At 37.6% G+C, this 24,027-nt stretch overlaps 2 protein-coding genes across 3 annotated transcripts; one reads left to right on the forward strand and one right to left on the reverse strand.

Annotated features, from left to right (window-relative positions):
- Positions 1-264: 264 nt before the first annotated feature.
- On the reverse strand, positions 265-6,333 carry LOC110746635 (Major facilitator superfamily protein). Of its 2 annotated transcripts, XM_021946863.2 has the most exons (14): positions 5,755-6,327; positions 4,199-4,310; positions 3,623-3,735; positions 3,171-3,293; positions 2,878-3,083; positions 2,695-2,770; positions 2,403-2,489; positions 2,220-2,300; positions 2,010-2,042; positions 1,782-1,835; positions 1,660-1,701; positions 1,357-1,435; positions 1,209-1,279; positions 265-856 (listed from the first exon to the last, which is right to left on the reverse strand). In XM_021946863.2, the coding sequence occupies exons 1-14, from the start codon at positions 5,923-5,925 to the stop codon at positions 776-778; spliced, it is 1,329 nt and encodes a 442-aa protein (XP_021802555.2). In that variant the 5' UTR covers positions 5,926-6,327; the 3' UTR covers positions 265-775. The 2 variants fall into 2 exon arrangements, with proteins under 2 accessions (XP_021802555.2, XP_088111147.1); XM_088255021.1 differs by lacking the exons at positions 265-856; positions 1,209-1,279; positions 1,357-1,435 and adding an exon at positions 1,332-1,356 and having other exon boundaries at positions 5,755-6,333.
- Positions 6,334-19,694: 13,361 nt separating this feature from the next.
- SMT3 (sterol methyltransferase 3) lies at positions 19,695-21,142 on the forward strand. Its single transcript, XM_021971848.2, has one exon. The coding sequence runs from the start codon at positions 19,824-19,826 to the stop codon at positions 20,904-20,906; it is 1,083 nt and encodes a 360-aa protein (XP_021827540.2). The 5' UTR covers positions 19,695-19,823; the 3' UTR covers positions 20,907-21,142.
- Positions 21,143-24,027: the final 2,885 nt, after the last annotated feature.

Here is a 24,027-nt window from a genome sequence, read left to right on the forward strand (position 1 = left end):
TCTCCATTTGCTTAAAGAGGAGAAAAAGAAAACTTCGATTTAAAAAAAAAGAAAAAAAAGAAAAAGAAAACAGACATTATTAGATTTGAGCTCCCACCCAACTAATAAAACAGAAAAGAAGAAAAAAAAACACATATGTGGGCCCATACCTTCTTATGTTCTCCTCAAGTGACAACCCCATCCTGGTTGCCTATTTCCCTCCCGCAACTCTTGTTCACACTCGCTTTTGATCTCTTAACGATTTTTAGTTTTGTTTGTGGCTCCCAATTTAAAAGCCCAACACACCCATAAAAATAAAATGGGTGTTGGAACCTCTAATTCCATGGCATATATTTGAGACAATATACAAAAAAAAAAGCCTGAAACTTCCTAATCTGTGGCAAAGAAGCTTCATTTGTTCATCTCTGACAGTTTCTTAACCTTCCCATATGCTATGCAAACCCATTCGCTGAAATTATTCACCACCTTTTTTCCATCAATTCAATTCAATTGAATACAGACCAAAAAGAAGAGCAAAAATATACTGACTTGGTTCACTTTGCTCTAGCATTCTACTACAAATGACAAGAAGTTTCATGATTGGGCTTTTAGTATCATGTTTTGTTTAGCGATGAAAGGTGACTTTGATTGAAACAAAACCAAGCTCAACAATGTCACCTTCCAAAACACGTACCAAAAGATGACCGTTGAACTTTACAGCAGTTGTTGGTGTGCCAGGGTCAGCCTGGGACCACGCAAAGGGCCAACTTTTCTTCGAGCTTTCACATTGTGGAATTCAGGGGCAATGGCTGCTGACCCGTTGACTTGAGATGGGAGGAACAGCCCTTATCATCACGCTTTGAATAAAGGCTATCATCTACACACATACAAGACCCTTTTAAATCAAGTCAACAAGAAGAGAAAAAACTACAAAGCTGAAATAAAAGACCCCCGAATTTCAGTTATCTCAAAGAATCAATCTAGGCCAGAAATTTCATTTTTTACCTACTCTAATATGCAAAATCACTTCTATGTTATCAAGACCGGCAGATAGCTTGCAAGCGGGCACCCTCATAAAAGTGAACAACAGTTATAACGTATAACAACTAGTTCTAGACTAAAATAAGCATCTATTATATCACTATCCCATAAAAGTGAACAACAGTTATAACGTATAACTAGTTCTAGACTAAAATAAGCATCTATTATATCACTGTATAAGTTCTTACCGCAGCAAATCCTACGCAAATGAGACTGAAACCTGGGAAATTAAAAGGCGCCTTTTCGGACAGGAACAAAGCTGGAAGCACAACTTGACTTTATCAGTTTGAATTAACTTTTTAGCCCAGCAAAACTTTAAGTGGCGTTTCAAATCACCTGTTAGAGGAGAGAAAGCAATGGGAGATATAACATTTGCAAAAGAACATATGCCTGAAATGCACCCTTGAGCCTTCCCCTGAAAATAATGTATAAAAGGGTCAGGCATACCTAAAAGAATTGGAGCCAAAAGGCAGGGTAAGGGAACTTGAGCATTTCTTAACTTCCCTGATTGGGGTATGCATATGTGAAAACATAATGCATAGTTGGGCGTGTAAAGATAGACTTTATTATACAAACAAACAAACAAACTATCAATATGAAGCCTATCAATTAAATAGGTGCCGCTCTCAAGAAAACTACCTGCTCAGATGGACCAACTTGTTTAGACACAATGCTTCGCATCTGTAAAGTTTGAACTGAATTACTTTAAAAGACAAAATTTGAGATCGTTTAACTTTCAAAGCAGAAATGATGAAACTTACACATGGGTGTGCGAACACATAAAAGATGGAGAACATGGCAGCGGCATATGGGACCTATAACCTTTCAAAGTGTTAGCCATACTGAGACACAATGTCAGTTAGCTTAAACATATACCAGAAATTATCTGAGAAATTGATAAAGTCCTACTAACTATATACTGCATATGAATGTAATTTGTCTAAAATAAAGAGACACTTGTGATTGCCATTAAAGTTGTAAAGCAGTACCCAGAAGGACCACGCAACGCCATAAAGAAACATCTGCATTCAATAATATGCAAATTATTAGATACAACCTTAATTTAAATGCTAAATTCTTAGTTTTACTCTTGGTGAGTGCAATGCAAGTATTGACAAATCTACAGTTGTCTGACAAGGAAGATCATATTATTGTAACATGTTGGGAACTATAAAAAAAAAAGACAGCTAGGTGCTTACATGTGCACAGCTAAAAAGGAGTCCTATCGAAAGTAGCCTCTCCTCTCCTAAAGCAGGAGCCAGCAAGGGCATGAGAAGCAGCTGCATGAAGTTCTGTTTTCAGTACCATGGAAATGAAACCGAAACTATGAAAGAAGGTAGTATGCAAAGGAAATCATAAAGGCGGCCAAACCAGCGGAGTACCTGAGAAATAGTGCCTGCAACCCCAGAAATGACCATCAGGTCAGCAAACTGATCCTTGTTGAAGTGAAACCGAGCCTTTAAGTAGTACTGCACAACAAGCAATGAATTTCAATCACTGCATCTTCTTATGTGCAACAGAGTTCATCACTATATGATTCTATCCTAACCATCCAAAAACATGAGAGAAAATAATATAAGTAATCTTTATCTGTAAACTTAATCAGAGTTTATGTTCAAATTTTAAACACCATAATCTAACTTTTTTTGCCGGGAGCTTCCTAGAGAGACGTACCATCATTGAAGCATGAAGGCCAACATCCGCTAGGTTGCTGAAAAACGCAACAATTGCAGCTTGCGAAAATGTTGCGCTGCAAATTAATTTGAGAGTATGCAATTACTGGAATTGCAAAATTCGCAGGCAAGGGAATATTTGATGATACTGTGGAGGGCAGCCCTTAGCAAGAAATGAACTGACCTAGTTTTCAACAAGGAGATTAAATCATGTAATGAAGGCAATGTTTTGGCTGGCTGCAATATTTGAGCCCTTGAACTTTCATCTGAGTCTGCAATTTTTGTTTTGTCATCTGAGAGTAATGGAGCGGAAAGTTTATTGTCTATGTTGGAATCCGGCAGGAAAATCCTCAAGTACATAGCTGCTACCACCGCCACCGACGTCGCAACCTAATAACAACACAATCAAACCATAATTAGTTTCCAGAGAGAGAGAGAGAGAGAGAGAGAGAGAGAGAGAGAGGAGCTTCAGTTGACCTGAAAAGTGGAGGAAGTGGAGAGGAAACGAGTAAAGAGGGTTCCACAGACGAATGCAGAGGAACCAATCCCTGAGAGCACTCCGAACGTGGAGGCTCGTCGCTCTTCTGCCACATTATCTGCCTGATCATCATTTCAATTCATACCACCAAATTCGAATCAAACGTATTTTGTGTATGTTTTTCTTTTAGAAATGAGAAGGAGAGCTACTGAACACTGAACTGATGAGGAACGAAAGAGGGAAATGGAGAGGGCCGTTACCATCTAAAACAAACTGGGCCTAATTACTTACTTAGGCCCAAATAAACTTAAAGTAATGGGCCTAGTTTTTTTAAGCACCTGACTGATAGTAGATCAGCTCCCCAAATAAGAATAGAGAATGAAGTGGAGGATGTTCATGGAATTGAACCAAATGATGAGATAGTTGAGAGAATAGAGATAAAGAGTTTTACCACATAGGCAAGGGCGAGGCAATGAACGCTGCCTTCACAAATCATGGCAGTGAGGGTCTTGGCCACGAAATAGACGTAGAAAAAGGTCCTGCTCCGGCTGTAACCCAATATCCCTGTAACGCTCTTCTCAATCATCCTCTTAATTCAATTTTAATATACATAATTACATTATTCGCTGCGGAAATAAAATAAAATATAATCTAACTTTTAATAAAAATAATAACTCAAAGTAGAGTTTGAATATCAAATAAAAATAAAAATAAAACGCTAAAGTTGTGGTTGAATACATCCAATCCAAAACTTTCGTTGAAAAAAAAATTTTAATTAATGTTTGTGGGGGAAAGTTACATTAAATTAAGGTGCCTGTTTTTCTTCCAACGGCCTAATGCTATTAATTTAATGTAACTTTCCTCACAAACAGTAGTGCCATTAAAGATAACAATCGGTTTGACCTGTATATATCTCAATCGGTATATATCTTTGCTGCAAGTAAACCCTTCAGCTATCTTTAAGTTCAATTATCCATGTTCATTTCAGATTAAAGAATTGAATCGTTGATGTATACGATATGAGTACCTAAGGGGATAATTGTTAGGATCATTGGCACTGTAAGCAAAGCTTTTCTCCCACACTTGTCTGAGAGATTCCCTACCAAAGGCATCATCACGAGTGTTCCCAGCCCTACGATCTGCATAAATATATGTTCACACATTAATTGTTTTCAATTTCAACCAAAATAAATAAACTAGGGGTTAATTTTTACTATTAGGCACTTAATTAACGATATATATTGGGTATTCACAGTCCAATTATGTAGCTCACGGAGTCTGGAATTAGGTGGAGTATGCAGGCAGGCAGGCATGTGGTCATGAAGATGACATTTTTCCAAGTTAATTTGCATGCTCGTGAATTCTAATGGACCCAAAAACAGGGGAGGTGGGGATGAGATATCCATGTTAGTGTTTGTATATCACATGAAAAACAGTGTGCTTATATAGAAATCAAACCCGACAATCAGAGGATTTACTTATATAAAAAGGAAAGATTTGATGGCATGAGCAAAGCCGATCAAAATGTGATAGTTAGTAGTAGTCAAGGAAAGGTCCCTTGCAAGTTTGTCCATAAACTGTGAAAGTGCCAAAATGCACTTGTCGTGAACCCAAGGGAAACTTCCCAGGAACAGAGAGAAGCAGCAAGGAATCAATTATTTGGATTTAGGATGATGAAAATTAAGGTGGGCCAGGCCCCAGCTGCTTGGAATATGTGAATTGCAGAAATATTAGTGTGTGTAACAGCATGAGCATCCTTTGGAGCATAATCCTCCCTACCTTTACCTCTACGTAACCAAATCAAGCTCAGCTCATACACGAGATTGAGTTACTACTTAGTGGGGCCCTGTTTTTGAAATATTTAGATGCTTTGCTTTCCGACCTGTAGATTACTAGGAATTTCTAGCCACTGCCAGGCTGAATGACATACATAGTAATTGCATAAATGTATTTCACAGGGGACTCTCAAACTTTGTCTGGGAAGAGAGAATAAACGACAGTCTGCCCTGCATCTTAGGGAGATGACCAAATAACCTAATTCAAGTTTTCAGAAAAAGTAAAGCGTGTAACTGTGGGCCCTCACTTTTGAAAATTTGTCCATATATTCCTTAAATTGAACGACCAATACTGAAACTGAAAGATGAACAAGACCCCAACCAAAGGGAAGTTTCCTTTGAAGAAAGAGAAAGTTTGGTTTACTCTCTACGTGATTGAACAACAGAGCATGAAGAAAATCCTGCTCTGCAGACTGCATTGCAGGGGCAGGTGCTGAGGTGCAGCCTTTAAGTTTTAACGGTCTACATGCGGACGTCGTCATGTATGATTCATTGATTAAATGAAATCCTCTAATACGTACGGAAAACAATATTTATAATTAATTCACCTCCGAAAAAAAGTTTAAAATAAAATCCTGGAATAATACGTACTCTATATAATATGCGCATGTGTTGGATGATAATATGTTCAATGAGCTAGGAAATCAAAACCTGAAAAGCTAGGTAGCTAGCTAAGCGGATATGAATTTGGTTGCTGAGAAAATAAACAAGTTGGGTTATGAACAACTGGAAATGCGTACATACGTACCGCTTGTTGAAATCCAGTGAGGTAGATAGCGATGGAGCACTCATCTCTTCCAGGACAAAGCGCAGACATAGTAACGTCGGTAATGGCCGGGATCACCATGAAAGTGGCGAAGTTGTGCAGAAAGATTGCCATGAAGAGGTGGCTTAACCCTCCACCTGAAAGATTTTCCATTTCCTCCAATCCAATGTATATATGTGTGAAGATGAAGATGAAGATGAAGATGATCACTTCAGTCTTACCAAATTTCTGTATTTTGTAGTTGAGTGTTGAACTGCTATAGATAAAAGCTAAACCCAAATATAACCATAAGAAAAGAAGCAGAAGAGTGGCTCAAGGAAACGCCACTATCCCAACTTAACTGAAACTGGGTGTAGGAGAAAAAAGACTAGTTGGACAGCAAAGGACCTTGATTTAAAAGAAATACGTGCACTGTCTGTCGTACACTTCGTCCTCGAATTTTTGCCATATAGCGGGTGGCGGTCAGAATTTGAGGCATACCTTTATGTTCAAAATGTGGTGCCAAAAGTTAATTGCCAAAAAGCAACAAAGTGCGAAGGTGAAGCAAAAGGATGCGTAGCTTCTAAGTTGGTGCAAAAGAAGGACAAGGTTTAAACTACTCCTCCTTCCTTGATGCTAAACTTAACTATTTATTAATATTACGTATAGGTCCCATTTCCAAGCGTGTAGAATGCTGTTACGCTTTGACGCGTGCAAGTCTCATCTACTCCCTCCCTCCTGCTGTGCTACAGTATCTATCTATTTTGTTTTCATTTCATTGATGAGTTTTGTTCGATATAACTTTTATTTCATCTTCTTTGTATTGTATCTCTCTGTATGTTTGTGCTGCAAGTGCACTGTGCATGGCATCTCTCCCTTCCTGTTCTACTCTACTGTACTCAGTACTGGAGTATGCATGCAGCCCACTGAGGGTGAGGGTGAGGGTGAGGGTGAGGGTGAGGGGCCCAATCAACGGAAATACGTTGTATCAAATCGAAGATGACAAGGTGACGAGGTGAATTTTGACACCTTCCAGACTCCACTCCATTTAAACATCCAGGGTTCTTTTGGGCTGTGTTGTTGGGCGTTTACTTGAGCTATTTTCAACCTTCACGGGCTTAATTTTAAGGGATGGCCCTTCTACGAAGCTTCAAGTTGGGGTGGAATCCAAAGCTTGTGATCCATTATCATTTTTAAGTCTATTTTGCTTTTCTTTAATCATGGAAAGAAAGGTTGTGTGGTGCCCACTGGAAATAAGAAAATATGATTTTGGCTCGATAGCTTGTGTAATTTACGCAAATCAGTGCGACAATTATGATTAAATAATGAAAAAGAATAATAACTTAAAGTTAAACAAAATGAAGGGAAATTGGAAAGAGAGCAACACCAAAAGAGAATATTCTGTAAAGAAAAAGAAAACACAGATATATATATTTACAGATCCAAAAGCAACTTTTGGACTTGTTTTTCCGGAATCAGAAAAATATTATAAGAAAAAATCTGCAAAGTCCGTGGTGTCACTGTTGATAAAGAAGCTTCCACGTGATTGGCTCGGTGCCATCTGGTCCACCATCTATGTACTTGTATAACAAACAACACACAAATTCAAGATTATAGATTATAGACCATCCTCCATCTGGCGAACTATCTCTATTCTCTATGGTGCGCCTTCTCTATTTTTATTTTTATTTTTATTTTTATTTTTTAGTAAGAAAGTATCGCAAGAGACGTGCAACTTGCAAAATTTATTCTCTCACCCAATATCATCGCTAAACAACAAAGTATTAAAATAAAGTCTCTTCCTCCCATGAGTCACTCATTGCCCTAAAGTTTACAAGCCATCACGTGGAGTTGCGATCTGGTCGTGTCATATTGTATTTTCAATCTTTTCATTTTAGATTTTTATTGTTGACTTATTCTCTCTTTATATGAACAATGTGAACAAGCCCAGAGATACGTGACATAAACGCTTGCAAAACACATCCATCCCATAACAAATATATAAATAATAAATAAAAGAATAAGGGTTTCTTTGTTTCTGCTGCTGGTGTTTACAAAGAGATCCTCTTCGTCATCAAAGACAAAATCATGAATTTTTCAATGATGGGCTACTTAAAGTTATTAGCTTATAATTTAAGGATTAATTTTTGTTTGGGTACTTACTATTTGTATAGTTTTTCTAGAAATAAAAGTATAAATTGGAATAAAATAGTAAAAGGTTGAGAGTTAAAATCATGTGTTTATTAAGACATTGTGTTTCTTAACTGAGCAAACAAATTAAATATAACATGATTATAGGCCTACAAAATTGAGTGTACAATGAATTACAAGGCTACATTTAAGTGAGTTACTACATTTTTATGGGATGAATAACATTAAAATACATGTAATATACTTTAATTTAATAAAAAGGCTGCATGAGCTAGAGTCCATGGGAGCCCTCTACCTAGTTCCCCAATCGTTCATTTTCTTCTGTTTATATGAGATTTGTTTTATGAAGAAATGAGTACCAAAATAAAAAAACAAAGGGATTATTTTGATTTCGTATAAGGCTTTTTATCACAAATGGTCTCTGAGGTTTGTGAAATTATCGCCTTTCGTCCTTAATGTTTTTTTGTGACACTAATGGTCCTTAAGGTTACCCTCCACACATCAAAATGGTCCCTGTCATTAACTTCCGTTAAATTTTCTGTTAAAATGCTGACTTGGTACATACATGGGCCACACATCCAATAATATTGAGCCATGTGGCATTAAATAATATATTTTTAAAAAATAATTTTTTTAAAAAAAATAAGAAGATTAAAACTTAATCCAACCTGCCAACCCACCTCCTTCACCCCTCCCTCTTCTCTCTCTCTCTCTCTCTCTCTCTCTCTCTCTCTCTCTCTCTCCTCAGATTCGATGTTGATGGTCAGGCAAGCAAAGAACAGGGTCGGAATCTGGCTGGGTAAATGGATCTGATGCAAGGGCATAATTGGTTTCGATAGTTGGGGAAGGCATGGGGTCCAAATCTGGAATGGGTATGATGGGCAAAGGGTTTAGTTGGTCTGAAGGGGTGGAGGAAGTGGCTGTGAATCTATGATGGTTGGATTTTTTTTTTCTTTTTTAGTCAGAGCTGCTGAGAGAGATGAAGCTTTTGTGATTACAGTGTACATGCTTTAAAATTTGAAATTGTGTTGGTTTCTTCTTGTTGGTTTTTTTTTAATTGAATGGGAAGAGGGAGGGATTTCTTAGTGGGCATGGAAAAACAGAGGGAGTGGGAGAGGGGGAGAGAGAGAGAGAGAGAGAGGAGAGGGAGAAATGGTAGAGGGGTAGACGCAGGGGAGGGCGAAGGGCCAGAAGGGGATGGCTGAAGGTTTTTTTAAAAAAATTTAAGTTTTAATCTTTTTTTAAAGGCTTTTTTATCACAAAACATCCCTGACGTTTTCGAAATTATCAGATTGCATCCTTAAAGTTTTTTTGTATCACTAATGGTCCCTAACGTTAATATAGGTGCTCTTAAATAGTTCTTCTGTCAAAAAAAACTGTTAAATCCAGGGATATAATCGTCAAATCAATCTAAAATTATAAAATATATATATAAATTTCTCTCTCCCCTCTTTTTTTTATTTTTTTATTTTTTATGTTTCCTTTCCTTCTCTCTCTCTTTCTTTTTTTCTTCTTTCTTCCTCTCCCCGAGTTCAGTCTTATCTCTCCTCTTTCTTTTTTATTTCCTTCCCTTCTCTCCTTCTTTTCTTCTTCGTTCTCCTTTCTTTCCCCGAGTTCACTCTTCTCTCTCACTCTTTCTTTTTTTCTTCTTCCTCTTGTCATGGGCATTTTTTTTCTTCTTCTCTCAGCTAGAAAACTGGGCATTTCCCCATTCTCTCTCCTTTATCTTTTTTTTTTCTTCATTCTCTGAGAATGATTTGGGTACAATGTGCAAGGGTTGGTTTGGGGCAAAAAGTCACGACGTCGGCTTCTATTGGCCTCTTCTTCTACCTTTGTTCAATTTTTATTTTTATTTTGGAAAAAAGCTGAAGAAAAAGAGAACAAAAAAATCCAGACACAAACCCATTTGCAGGAAAATGAGCAACGACGATGGTAATCGGAATAGGAATAAGAAAGGCCAGTGGACACCGCCAAACAGACCCTACCAGGAGAAAGAGGAAGACATGAAGATTTGGGGAGAGAAAGAAGAAGGAGGAAGAAGAAAAAAAAGAAAGACAGAGAAAGAGAAGAGTGAATTCGTGGAGAGAAAGAAGAAAGAAGAAGAAAAGAAAGAGAGAAAGAAGAAGACAGAAAGAGAGAAGGAAAGGAAATAAAAAAAGAGAGGAGAGAGGACTTTTTATAATTTTGGATTGATTTTACGATTCTATCCCTGAACTTAACAGTTTTTTTGACAGAGGGACTATTTGAGAGCACCTATATTGACGTTAAGGACCATTACTGATACAAAAAAACTTTAAGGATGCAATCTGATAGTTTCACAAACGTCAGGGACGTTTTGTGATAAAAAGCCTTTTTTAAAATGTAATTTTATTTTAAATATATTATTTAATACCATGTGGCTTTATATTATTGGATGTGTGGGCCATGTATATGCCACATCAGCATTTTAACAGAAAAATTGACGGCAGGGACCATTTTGATGTGCGGAGAGTAACCTTAGGGACCATTAGTGTCACAAAAAAACATTAAGGACGAAATGTGATAATTTCGCTAACCTCAAGGACCATTTGTGATAAAAAGCCTTTCGTATAAATAAAGGATAGTTTGGTTAAAGGATGTAAGATAAACTCTCATGCAGCGGGGATAGCATATAACACAATTAGAAATTTTGTTATCCCGGCCAATAACTCAATTATAAATTTTAGGCCAAACCATTAAGGCATTAACCCAATTAGAAATTATTATTTTTCAAAGAAAAGGAAAAAAGAATGGGAAAATATGCTCTAAGCTCTCTGATCTTCAACCTCAAGTCAGGATTCTGGATCTACGACACCACAACAACACACAAGAACCTCGGCTACTTATTTCGCTATCATGCTTTTCATATACATGAAAAGTATAAAAGTACATAAAATATAAACATGTCAAGCTGCAGCTGCACAACTCAAGAGAAAATAAAATATACACAAAGCATCGTATTCTTGGATGCAATGAATGAAATATATCTGAGCATGAGCCATGACAATGGTGCTTAAATAATTATGAGATATATATATATTCCATTTCTATTGAAAGATTCTTCAAATAATTTTATTTAAGAAATATTTTTTAGGGTACTTTACGAATTTTTTTTCAACGATCCAAATTATCTATTTTTTAGGTCTTCATTCATAGATCATCTTTGCAAAAAATTCGACAAATCGAAACCATTTCGATATCCAATTGTGTCTTACAAAATCAATGAACACGATACTTTAAGAAAATAATAAAATTTCAATAATTCAATTGAGTGGTGTTGCGTAGATACAGCTGCACCAAAATGGATTCAGCTGCATCCTCAACTTGTGATACTCGCAAGTGCACGAGCCGTTTGGTAGTATAGCATATGTAAGTGCGAGGTCGATCCCACGAGGATTGGTGATTGAATGATCCAATTCATTTTTCCTACACAAAACAGAAATGAAAAAAAAAGGAAATAAATAAAACAAGGAAGAAAGAAATAACTAACTCAAGCAGATAAGTTCCCAAGTTCAATTAGATTAATGGATTGATTCTAGCTAAAGTATGATTAAGCCATGGTGTGTGGTCATAACCTTGTGTTCCTAATTCCCTAATTTGATCATTTGTTGTCTAACCTAAAATTAAGCATTAGGAACCCATTAAGCATATAAGAACATTTTAAACAACCAAATATGTATCTAATCCCTGTTGTCGAATGTCCATACATACTCTTCCTATTCATAGTTCAATTCGAATTAAAGCATGGTGTATACTCTTAATTCAAACCAAGATAGCTAACATGCAAGCCTAAATGGTGATCAATCATTCAAACTAGCATATTAACTTATAAGCATAATGAATAAGAACAAAAACCATAATTGAAACTTGGAAACTAATCAAACTTGAAACTAAAGAAAAGAATTTACATAACAATGAAAATTAAGTAGAACTTGGAAAAACTTAAGGAGAATTTCAGCACAAAGATCTCATTATAACAATTGAAAACTAGAAAGAGAAACTAAGAGAATTTGAGGGAGAGAAGGGAAGGGAGCTCTAGAGAAGTGTTTGAGAGCTCCCCCCCTTGGGGTGTGTGTTGTGTAGATACAGCTGCACCAAAATGGATTCAGTTGCATCCTCAACTTGTGATACTCGCAAGTGCACGAGCCGTTTGGTAGTATAGCATATGTAAGTGCGAGGTCGATCCCACGAGGATTGGTGATTGAATGATCCAATTCATTTTTCCTACACAAAACAGAAATGAAAAAGAAAGGAAATAAATAAAATAAGGAAGAAAGAAAATAACTAACTCAAGCAGATAAGTTCCCAAGTTCAATTAGATTAACGGATTGATTCTAGCTAATGTATGATTAAGCCATGGTGTGTGGTCATAACCTTGTGTTCCTAATTCCCTAATTTGATCATTTGTTGTCTAACCTAAAATTAAGCATTAGGAACCCATTAAGCATAGAAGAACAATTTAAACAACCAAGCATGTATCTAATCCCTGTTGTCGAATGTCCATACATACTCTTCCTATTCATAGTTCAATTCGAATTAAAGCATGGTGTATACTCTTAATTCAAACCAAGATAGCTAACATGCAAGCCTTAATGGTGATCAATCATTCAAACTAGCATATTAACTTATAAGCATAATGAATAAGAACATGAACCATAATTGAAACTTGGAAACTAACTAAACTTGAGACTAAAGAAAAGAATTTACATAATGAAAAGTAAAGTGGAACTAAGAAAAACTTAAGGAAAATTTCAACACAAAAGATTTCATTACAACAATTGAAAACTAGAAAGAGAAACTAAGAGAATTTGAGGGAGAGAAGGGAAGGGAGCTCTAGAGAAGTGTTTGAGAGCTCCCCCCCTTGGGGTGTGTTTACAAGCTTAGAGAACTTCCCTATTTATAAGCCTAGGGGAAGTGAAAATCTGAATTCAATATGGCTAATGCATACAACACTTGTTTTATAAAATCTGAAATGGTTGATGCACTTGTATTAGAAAATCTAAATTGGGTGATGCACTTGTATTAGAAAATCTTGAATTGGTTGATGCACTTCACCAATAGATCCCACCAGCAGCCCTAGCTCATCTTCATGTCACCATGACCAAGCTTCCAACCAGAAATGATAGCTCATACCTAGCTCACCATGACCAAGCATCCAACCAGCACATGCTGAGGTCAGCATGACCAGCAACTTCAAGGGCTTACAACTTGGGCTTCTCTTAATCAAATTAGGACTTTAAGCACTCGAAATTGAAGTTCAGAATGTCTTCTTTCCAGCCATATTTTATTTGGGCCAATCCAAGGTCGGAGGAAGAAGTTAAGGCCAAAACAAATTGCTAACTCATTTTGCGCGCTGATAAAATCCATCCTGAGCATGGCTCTGTGTTTGCTAGGTAACAAACTCCATATTTATCCAATGGGGCTGAATTGTGGATATGTTATAGTACACACCCATTGGAACAACTTTCATGAAGAATGCTGCCTCATCCGAGCTGTGTAGGTTGCTGAAACAAAGCTTGCAATATGACCTACGGAACTGGACTAGCAGGGGGCTGTAGCCAAAATGAGTTTGTCTTTTAAGCTCTTCATCCATTCATCCAAATTAGGCCTTAACATGCTTGAATTGCATGAATTATGCTCTCTTGCTCTATTTGCCTACAAAACACACAAAGGGAGGCAAATAACTTAGAAATCTAAGAAACTAAGCAAAAGAAGTAAGTAAATAGGGCATGTATATGTATGAAATTATGAGCTTAACACACCCCCAAACTTAGATTTTGCTAGTCCTCGAGCAAAACAAAAGAAAATAAAAATAAAAATAAAAACAAAAATAAAAAATAAAAACAAAACAAGAAGTTAACTAGACCACTTTCGTAGGTAACTCGATTGCATTGAGCATATGCAATAAGCCTTTAAACCTCTAGGCATCCCTAGTAGGAGGAGTTGTGTCTCCTGAGGGTTTAACAGATACGATACCCACAAACGTTTTTCTAACTCTACAAAACAAAATGGTTAGAAAACTTAATAGATTTGTTAGTACTTAAGCAAAACAAAAAACAAAAACAAAACAAAAAACAAAAACATTAACCTTCCAACCGAACAGAAATTTTAAACTTCATAGACATGGCTCAACAAGGAACAAAACAAGCACTAAGGAAGTTCTAAACATTATTCAAGTGCTACCACAATCTCACAAAAATCATGCTCAAGGTGTGTGTGTGAAGTAGCCATGAAGATACAACTCATGCTTCTCAAACAACGATATGAATTCCTGCAAGAATGAACACAAGTTTGCCAAGCTAAACCAAGATCAATAGGACTTTACTTATGGATGTAATGGGGTTATGGTAATGGTTAGACAAAGAATGGATATTGGAACACAAAGTCTAAGGAACAAAGTAGAGCATGTCATATAAACAAGATCATTGACATTTGACATGTAAGGCATATAAAGTGAAAAGCTCACAACACCAGATTTTGCAATTGAATCACTTCACAATTTGAATTTGACATTTACACACGTTGTATAATATTTGGCCCAATTTTGCGGCTCTTTACCCTAGATCACCTTGATTTCTCCTTATATCACCCTAGGGTCGTGACTACATTGGCCACACTTCTTTTCTCTTTTTCTTTTGATTTTTATAGCTCATTTATTGCCTTGAATACATTACAATCTCAAATACAATCATACTCTACATGTCCCCTAGATGGTAGGATATTTAATGGATGATAAGGTGATAGAAAGAAATGGCTAAGTGTTTGAGCACAAAGGGGTTTACAATGGAATATGTATTGTATGGGTTGATGGAGGAAAAAGAAAGAAGCTTAACAAAGATGGCCTAAATCATATCTTAGTTATAAACTTGACATTCCAGTGAATCACACAAGCAAAAATGCATACAATTGGGTAAGACATGCAAGAGTTGTATAATCATGGCTAAAGTGCATAGAAAGCTCAAGCATAATTATGTGAGACTTAGCTAGCAAAAGAATAAGATTCAGACCTAACACAATGCTTATCAAATTCCTAAGAGCCATATTAGAAGTTAGACTCAAGATTTATCATTGGTGTGGGAAGGAAAACTGAAAATGACTCAAAGAAAAGAAACATAAAAGAAAAACGTGAGGTTTCAAATTACTATTCTGCTCAATTTCAACATATAATCTGTTTTGACATGTAACTTTCAAACCACTTGGTCAAATTTAACGTTCTTTACGTCGTTGGATTCAGCATGAAAAAATGAAGAACACAACGTGGACCAAACTTTCAAAACAGTAGCAGAAAATTTTTTTTTGTAGAAATGAAGAAGCCTACGTTTTCAGACACAAACACAAAAGCTAAAAACTTTCCAGCACCCCCAAACTTAAATGAAGCATTGTCCTCAATGTTTAAGAAAAGTAAAGATGATTGAGAACATGTAAATGATAAGGGGAAAAGTTAAGAAGAAGGTTTAGAAAGAAAAAAAAAAAGAATATATAAGCAACTCACGGATGACCAGTTAAGGGCCTCAGAAAACACAGCCAGGGGATCCGGGAAGGTTGGAGGGGTCACAATGGTCCCGCTTAAAACCCAAACTTCTTAGACACCGAAGGTGTCGCCTAAAGAACTCCTAGACACTGTATTGACGGAAGTGCTCACTGGAGTTACCATAAGTCAGCTCATATGAAAAATCTTTTTAAATTTTTAAATTTTTTATTTTTTTTAAATTTTTATAAAAAAAGAAACAGAAATTTAAAATAATAACAAGTAAAGAGAAAGGATTGAAATGCTCCCCCTTGAAGCGATTAGGTCGAGCGTGATGCATTTGGAGGTCGCGAGTTCTCCCACTACTCCACACTTCCTATCTTTGAAGTTGCCATCTCTCTCCATTTTTATTGAGCTATTTACATTGCTAAAACAAACACACAGAAAAACTTGAAACGGAATTAAAGGATTATGAAATATAAATAAAAAAAACTAAAAATGAAAAGGAAAAATCAACACAAGTCCAATTCCATGCTTCAAAGCAACAGGCACCAATGGGTTGTGTAAGCTGGGACTTAAACCCAGTTCTCTTGCTTGTTGGGCAATTGTCCTTTTCTGTTGGACTACAAACACAACTTGTCCATTAACGTCATTAACTTTAAAACTTGAAATTGTCCAGTTAAGAAAAAAAAAATTAAAGTAGGAAAGCCAAATAGAATCAAACAATGTTACCGCTCCCCGGCAACGGCGCCAAAAACTTGTTGTGTAGATACAGCTGCACCAAAATGGATTCAGTTGCATCCTCAACTTGTGATACTCGCAAGTGCACGAGCCGTTTGGTAGTATAGCATATGTAAGTGCGAGGTCGATCCCACGAGGATTGGTGATTGAATGATCCAATTCATTTTTCCTACACAAAACAGAAATGAAAAAGAAAGGAAATAAATAAAATAAGGAAGAAAGAAAATAACTAACTCAAGCAGATAAGTTCCCAAGTTCAATTAGATTAACGGATTGATTCTAGCTAATGTATGATTAAGCCATGGTGTGTGGTCATAACCTTGTGTTCCTAATTCTCTAATTTGATCATTTGTTGTCTAACCTAAAATTAAGCATTAGGAACCCATTAAGCATAGAAGAACAATTTAAACAACCAAGCATGTATCTAATCCCTGTTGTCGAATGTCCATACATACTCTTCCTATTCATAGTTCAATTCGAATTAAAGCATGGTGTATACTCTTAATTCAAACCAAGATAGCTAACATGCAAGCCTTAATGGTGATCAATCATTCAAACTAGCATATTAACTTATAAGCATAATGAATAAGAACATGAACCATAATTGAAACTTGGAAACTAACTAAACTTGAGACTAAAGAAAAGAATTTACATAATGAAAAGTAAAGTGGAACTAAGAAAAACTTAAGGAAAATTTCAACACAAAAGATTTCATTACAACAATTGAAAACTAGAAAGAGAAACTAAGAGAATTTGAGGGAGAGAAGGGAAGGGAGCTCTAGAGAAGTGTTTGAGAGCTCCCCCCCTTGGGGTGTGTTTACAAGCTTAGAGAACTTCCCTATTTATAAGCCTAGGGGAAGTGAAAATCTGAATTCAATATGGCTAATGCATACAACACTTGTTTTATAAAATCTGAAATGGTTGATGCACTTGTATTAGAAAATCTAAATTGGGTGATGCACTTGTATTAGAAAATCTTGAATTGGTTGATGCACTTCACCAATAGATCCCACCAGCAGCCCTAGCTCATCTTCATGTCACCATGACCAAGCTTCCAACCAGAAATGATAGCTCATACCTAGCTCACCATGACCAAGCATCCAACCAGCACATGCTGAGGTCAGCATGACCAGCAACTTCAAGGGCTTACAACTTGGGCTTCTCTTAATCAAATTAGGACTTTAAGCACTCGAAATTGAAGTTCAGAATGTCTTCTTTCCAGCCATATTTTATTTGGGCCAATCCAAGGTCGGAGGAAGAAGTTAAGGCCAAAACAAATTGCTAACTCATTTTGCGCGCTGATAAAATCCATCCTGAGCATGGCTCTGTGTTTGCTAGGTAACAGACTCCATATTTATCCAATGGGGCTGAATTGTGGATATGTTATAGTACACACCCATTGGAACAACTTTCATGAAGAATGCTGCCTCATCCGAGCTGTGTAGGTTGCTGAAACAAAGCTTGCAATATGACCTACGGAACTGGACTAGCAGGGGGCTGTAGCCAAAATGAGTTTGTCTTTTAAGCTCTTCATCCATTCATCCAAATTAGGCCTTAACATGCTTGAATTGCATGAATTATGCTCTCTTGCTCTATTTGCCTACAAAACACACAAAGGGAGGCAAATAACTTAGAAATCTAAGAAACTAAGCAAAAGAAGTAAGTAAATAGGGCATGTATATGTATGAAATTATGAGCTTAACAGTGTGTTTACAAGCTTAGAGAACTTCCCTATTTATAGGCCTAGGGGAAGTGAAAATCTGAATTCAATATGGCTAATGCATACAACACTTGTTTTATAAAATCTGAAATGGTTGATGCACTTGTATTAGAAAATCTAAATTGGGTGATGCACTTGTATTAGAAAATCTTGAATTGGTTGATGCACTTCACCAATAGATCCCACCAGCAGCCCTAGCTCATCTTCATGTCACCATGACCAAGCTTCCAACCAGAAATGATAGCTCATACCTAGCTCACCATGACCAAGCATCCAACCAGCACATGCTGAGGTCAGCATGACCAGCAACTTCAAGGGCTTACAACTTGGGCTTCTCTTAATCAAATTAGGACTTTAAGCACTCGAAATTGAAGTTCAGAATGTCTTCTTTCCAGCCATATGTTATTTGGGCCAATCCAAGGTCGGAGGAGGAAGTTAAGGCCAAAACAAATTGCTAACTCATTTTCCGCGCTGATAAGATCCATCCTGAGCATGGTTCTGTGTTTGCTAGGTAACGGACTCCAGATTTATCCAATGGGTCTGAATTTTGGATATGTTATAGTACACACCAATTGGAACAACTTTCATGAAGAATGTGGCCTCATTCGAGCTATGAAGGTTGTTGAAACAAAGCTTGCAATATGACCTACGGAACTGGACTGGCAGGGGGCTGTAGCCAAAATGAGTTTGTCTTTAAGCTCTTCATCCATTCATCCAAATTAGGCCTTAACATGCTTGAATTGCATGAATTATGCTCTCTAAAGCCATCATTATTACCTAAAGCTCAATGAACTGAAAGATAAACACAAAAAGGATTAAAAGCACAAGTTTAACTCAAAAATATAACCAAATCATAAGCTAGAAGGGTACAAAATGATATACAATTATGAACCGATCAAGTGGTCAAATAATATCGGATTTAATTGATTTTTTGTAGAGATATATTTGAATGAGTATTTACAAAGTTGAAGTGGGCCATACAAAAATATCCCTCAAATAAGCTTATTTGAAAATCAATCATCTGAAGCTCCCCTATATATTTTATATTTTATATATATATGAGTTGAGAAAGAGCATTTGATTATATTATATATATATATATATGAGTTGAGAAAGAGCATTTGATAACTGATGCGTTCAGGTTTACCACATGATCACTGATGCTCACCAATTCATAAATGTGAGCATTTGTTATTGTCCGTAAGCAAAGCTCAGGGTCTCTTGTGTTTAGGAAATTCATTATGATTCATGACTTACGAGGAGACTCTTCTTACTTGCGGATTCCTTTTTATTTCTCACTAATAATTTCCTTAAATCCATCTTCTTTATAATGAGGACTAGGTTTTTGAGTGATGTTGATGACTCTATTAAGTATTAGTTACCAATAAAAGACGTTCATTGTTGATGTTATTGTTAGCATTTGATAACGTTATTCCTCCACTAACTTCACTTACATCAACGTTATTTCTAATACTAAGAAATAACTGAAAGTTAGATATTTAATAAAGATAATAAATCCCCCCCACGAAAAACCTCAATAAAAATTACCCTAATTAGTAATCACCCATATCATCTTAAATAAAAAATAAAAAAACACAGTTGTCAACAAAAATACAAACATTTTCTCTTCTATATCAACCCCTAGATATTCGTTCAATTTACAGTGGGAAATACCTGGGTAGATCCGTAATAAACACAAAGTTGAAGTGTATCTGGATCGCACGCCTTTTGGACTCTTCCGAATCCACGTGTTAAAATATAGATAGCTGGATCCACGCAGGAAGCTACGCGCGTGCAATTAGATTATATTGGATGTAATAAAAAAACTTAAATACCCAATTAGCGGCTTCGCCAAACAGGAATCTAGTAGGAGAGACCAAACACTTCTCCCTTTCTTCCACTAGTCTCTCTCTCTCTCTCTCTCTCTCCCTTCCTTCACTCTTCTCTCTCTCTGTGTTTCTCTTCCAAACTCCGATGGACTCTCTCACTCTCTTCTGTACTGGGGCCCTCCTAGCCGGTGGGCTCTACTGGTTCGTTTGCATTCTCGGCCCAGCCGAGCAAAAGGGCAAGCGCGCCGTAGATCTCTCCGGCGGCTCCATCTCCGCCGAGAAAGTCCAAGACAACTATGACAAGTACTGGTCTTTCTTCCGCCGCCCCAAAGAGATCGAAACCGCCGAGAAGGTTCCCGACTTTGTCGACACCTTCTACAATTTAGTCACCGATATCTACGAGTGGGGATGGGGCCAGTCCTTCCACTTCTCCCCTTCCCTCCACGGCAAGTCCCACCGCGACGCCACGCGCCTCCACGAGGAGATGGCCGTCGATCTCATCGACGTCAAACCCGGAGATCGAATTCTGGACGTCGGGTGCGGTGTTGGTGGTCCCATGCGAGCCATCGCAGCTCACTCGCGTGCAAATGTGGTCGGGATCACGATCAACGAGTACCAGGTGAAACGAGCGCGTCTGCACAACAAGAAGGCTGGCCTCGACTCTCTATGCGAGGTGGTGTGCGGGAATTTCTTGGAGATGCCGTTCCCTGAGAACAGCTTCGACGGCGCGTACTCGATCGAGGCGACGTGCCACGCGCCGAAGCTGGAGGAGGTGTACGCCGAGATCTTTAGAGTTTTGAAGCCGGGATCTCTGTACGTGTCGTACGAGTGGGTGACGACAGACAAGTACAAGGGGGACGACGCGGAACACGTGGAGGTTATTCAGGGGATTGAGAGAGGGGACGCCTTGCCTGGCCTAAGGAGCTACGTGGACATTGCGGAGACGGCGAGGAAGGTCGGCTTTGAGGTGGTGAAGGAGCGAGATCTGGCTCAGCCGCCGGCGGAGCCGTGGTGGACCCGGTTGAAGATGGGAAGGATCGCCTACTGGCGCAACCACATTCTGGTGACTGTGCTGGCGGCCATCGGAGTTGCACCCAAGGGCACGGTGGATGTGCACGAGATGCTGTTCAAAACCGCTGACTATTTGACCAGGGGCGGCGAGTCCGGAATCTTCACTCCGATGCACATGATCCTCTGCCGGAAGCCGGAAACACCAAAATCTTCTTAGTTTCCTTGTACTCTGTGACGGTATCGCCGGTCCACTCAACTTCCCCTTTTACCTTAGCCCCTTTTGTTGTATTTTTTTTCTTCTTGTTACTTTGTTTTAATTATCCTTCTAATCTAGGTTTTGTTTTCCTTTTATTTTTATTTATTTTCTTTTGTTTACTTAACCTGCTAATTTATTATTCTCTTGTATTTTTATTTGGAATTATTTGAGTTTCGTGGTTGGATTGGCATCTTAAATTTGCATCTTGGTAGGGTTTGGTTTCTGTCTTGTTTTTTTAATTTTTGGTAATTTGAATTATGTGCATTATCGGCAGCACCACAACGCATGTATGTAAATTCGCCCACATTTTATTAGAATATCAGGAATTTCGCAAAATTTGTGACAAAACAAATTTGAGGACAGAGGTCCACCGTCAATGAAAGAAAGAATTAGGGTCCACTGCAGTGCAGGGAGGAAAGGATGGAAGTGACAACAGGTGAAACCAAGGAAAGGATCCATTGTCAAGGTGTATTTGTGGGACCCAGTGCGGGGTTACACGATGGAGCACATGGGCTAGTGAGGTGAGAAAACATAACATAAATAAAAGCATGAGGCGGAGGATGCTAAGCTAAGCTGGGTGACTTGTATTAGGTTAGGTGGCAAGCACTGGAGGAAGGAAAGTCTAGAGACTGTGAGCTGAGCACTGAGAGTAGAGAGAGAGAGAGTTGAGAAGAGAGTCAGAATCCCGCCAAATCTGTGTTGGCTTTTTGTTTGTTTGTGTGTCATCTCATGCGTGATGTTGGGTATTTTACTACGCACATGCCGACATACGGGTCTACATCCGGGTTTGAATCTCTCACCCACTGCTTTCTTTCTATTGTTATGCTTTGACAGATCCGTCCACCACCAACCCACTCTTTTTTTAGTTGTAAATTCTCTTTATAATTTCCGCCACCTTGTATTTATCTGAACTTATTAATGAGTTATTCTTTTTGTAAGTTATATATAAATTAATGAAACGAATGTGAATGGAATGGTTCTTCCTTCTTGGCTTCATCTCATAAATATTATTAATATGAAATAAATTATACATATTAATGCCTTCGCTTATTCTCATTCATTAAATTGGCACTTGAATTGCTATGCGTTATTGCCTTTATGGGCACTTCATGAGTTTTTTAATTGTGGAGATTCATGAGCGTCGTGAAACTTGAAAACTTATAAATACTAATGGGGTACCACTAAGGATGACAATTTTCCCCACTAATGAGTCAGGTATGAACAATAGAAATTGAGTATGACGATGGGTTTGGGAAAAATTTTGGGTATGGTGTTTGGGGTGCAGAGTTGGTATTCTAATTCCAAACTCGAATCCGCTCCATTTAGAATATATATTATTTATTTTTTATATGAATATATTGTTAATTCCCTCCTCATGATTCTCACCAAATTTTATAATATTCCTCATATCATAGTGTATATTGAATTAAATAATACATTAAAAAAAATGTGTCTTGAACAAAACTTTTGTATTGTATGTTTAGTTTCTAACTTTTTTTTTCATTCATAAATTAATTTTTTATCCGTATTTTTGTACTGCGGTGGGGCGGGGGCTCCGGGAAGGGAATTTGTTCCCTAATAGAGTTAATTATGTCAATGGCGTCAATATGAAATTATTGGTTCTTCTATAATTGACATGAAATTTACAAAAATGATTAAAGTGAATATACATACTTGATATTTTTCCAGGGCCCAATTCCATTCTGAATCTGGAATAGACCTTGCTGAAGGCGATTGGTCTTGTTTTGACTAAATAGTTTCCAGGCCTTAAGGCCACCTCCAGTGCAGGGGCCTGGCCCGAGCAAAACGCTGCCCTAAGCCCAAAATTCATCTCCAGCGCACACAACCCAGCCAGGGCAAGGCGTGGGACCCACTAGCCCGTGCAAGCTCAGGGGCAAAATTGGACTGGGCTGTTGCCCGAAGGCTGCTGACCCACCAGCCCACAAAAACCAACGGCTACAAGCCACATGGCTTATCCTGGACCTTTGATTCAAAAATCTTATCCAATCCAACGGATGTCCAATTTTTGGCTAAAAAAATTCAAAACTTTTTTGTAAAAAATATCCAAAAATTATGGAAATTTTGTCTATAAATACCTACTAATATTATTCATTTTCAACACCAAATCTTCATACAAATTCATTTCCTTCCAATATTATTCATTTTCCACACCAAATCTTCATACAAATTCATTTCCTTCCAATATTTTTCAATTTCCACACCAAATTTTCTACTACACAATTCCATTTGTGCAAAAATGCAAATGGCTTCTTCCATTGAAGCTAGAGGGTTGTGGAAAAACGTTCGAATAGGTCAAAATCTTGGCGACGAGGTAGAAAAAAATTAATTGTCGTTTTATTCAATTTAATGTCTTTTTTTTTTTTATAAATATACTTCTTGCATTTCCAATTTCATTTTTTTAAATAGATTATTTAAGGCAAAACAGAAAAGAGGAAAACCATTAGAGCAACTCCAGTGCCTGGGGGGCGGGGGGGAAATCTAGTTCTAGCGAGGAGCCCAAGCCCTGGCTGGGAGTGGGACTCACGAAGACGGGTTGGCCCGAGCTCGAGCCCAAGGGCTGATGACGTCAGGTGCGGCGTCATTGAGTGGTTTTAAATTTTTTTTTACCGTTGGAGCGTGCAAGGCACGCGCTAACGGTAAAAAAATAAAATTAAACTCGTGTGCGTTGACGTCAGCCCTGCGCAAGCTCCAACGGGTAGAAGACAGGTGTCAAGGCCTGGGCACTCCGATTTGCTTCTCCTCCTCCAATCCAACGGTTGGCATTTTTTTGGCAATAAAATTATGAAAAAAAAATTGAATTTAAAAAAAAAAAAACCAAAATATTCTGAATTTTTTTTTCTATAAATACCTATGAATACCACTCACTTTCAACACCAATCCTCATACATTTTCTTCTACTTCTACTATTATTCACTCTTTACTCAATATTTTCCTCTCTTTCAAATTGTATTTTTATTTCTTATATTTATGGCTTCTTCTATCGAAACCGAAGGGGCGTGGAGTACCATGGAAGATGTTTCCTTATTTGAACCCAAAAATCTTATCCGGAAATTTTATCCTA

The sequence above is a fragment of the Prunus avium genome, chromosome 1 (assembly GCF_965620075.1).
Source record: "Prunus avium chromosome 1, drPruAviu1.hap1.1, whole genome shotgun sequence".
Taxonomy (NCBI): Eukaryota; Viridiplantae; Streptophyta; class Magnoliopsida; order Rosales; family Rosaceae; genus Prunus; species Prunus avium.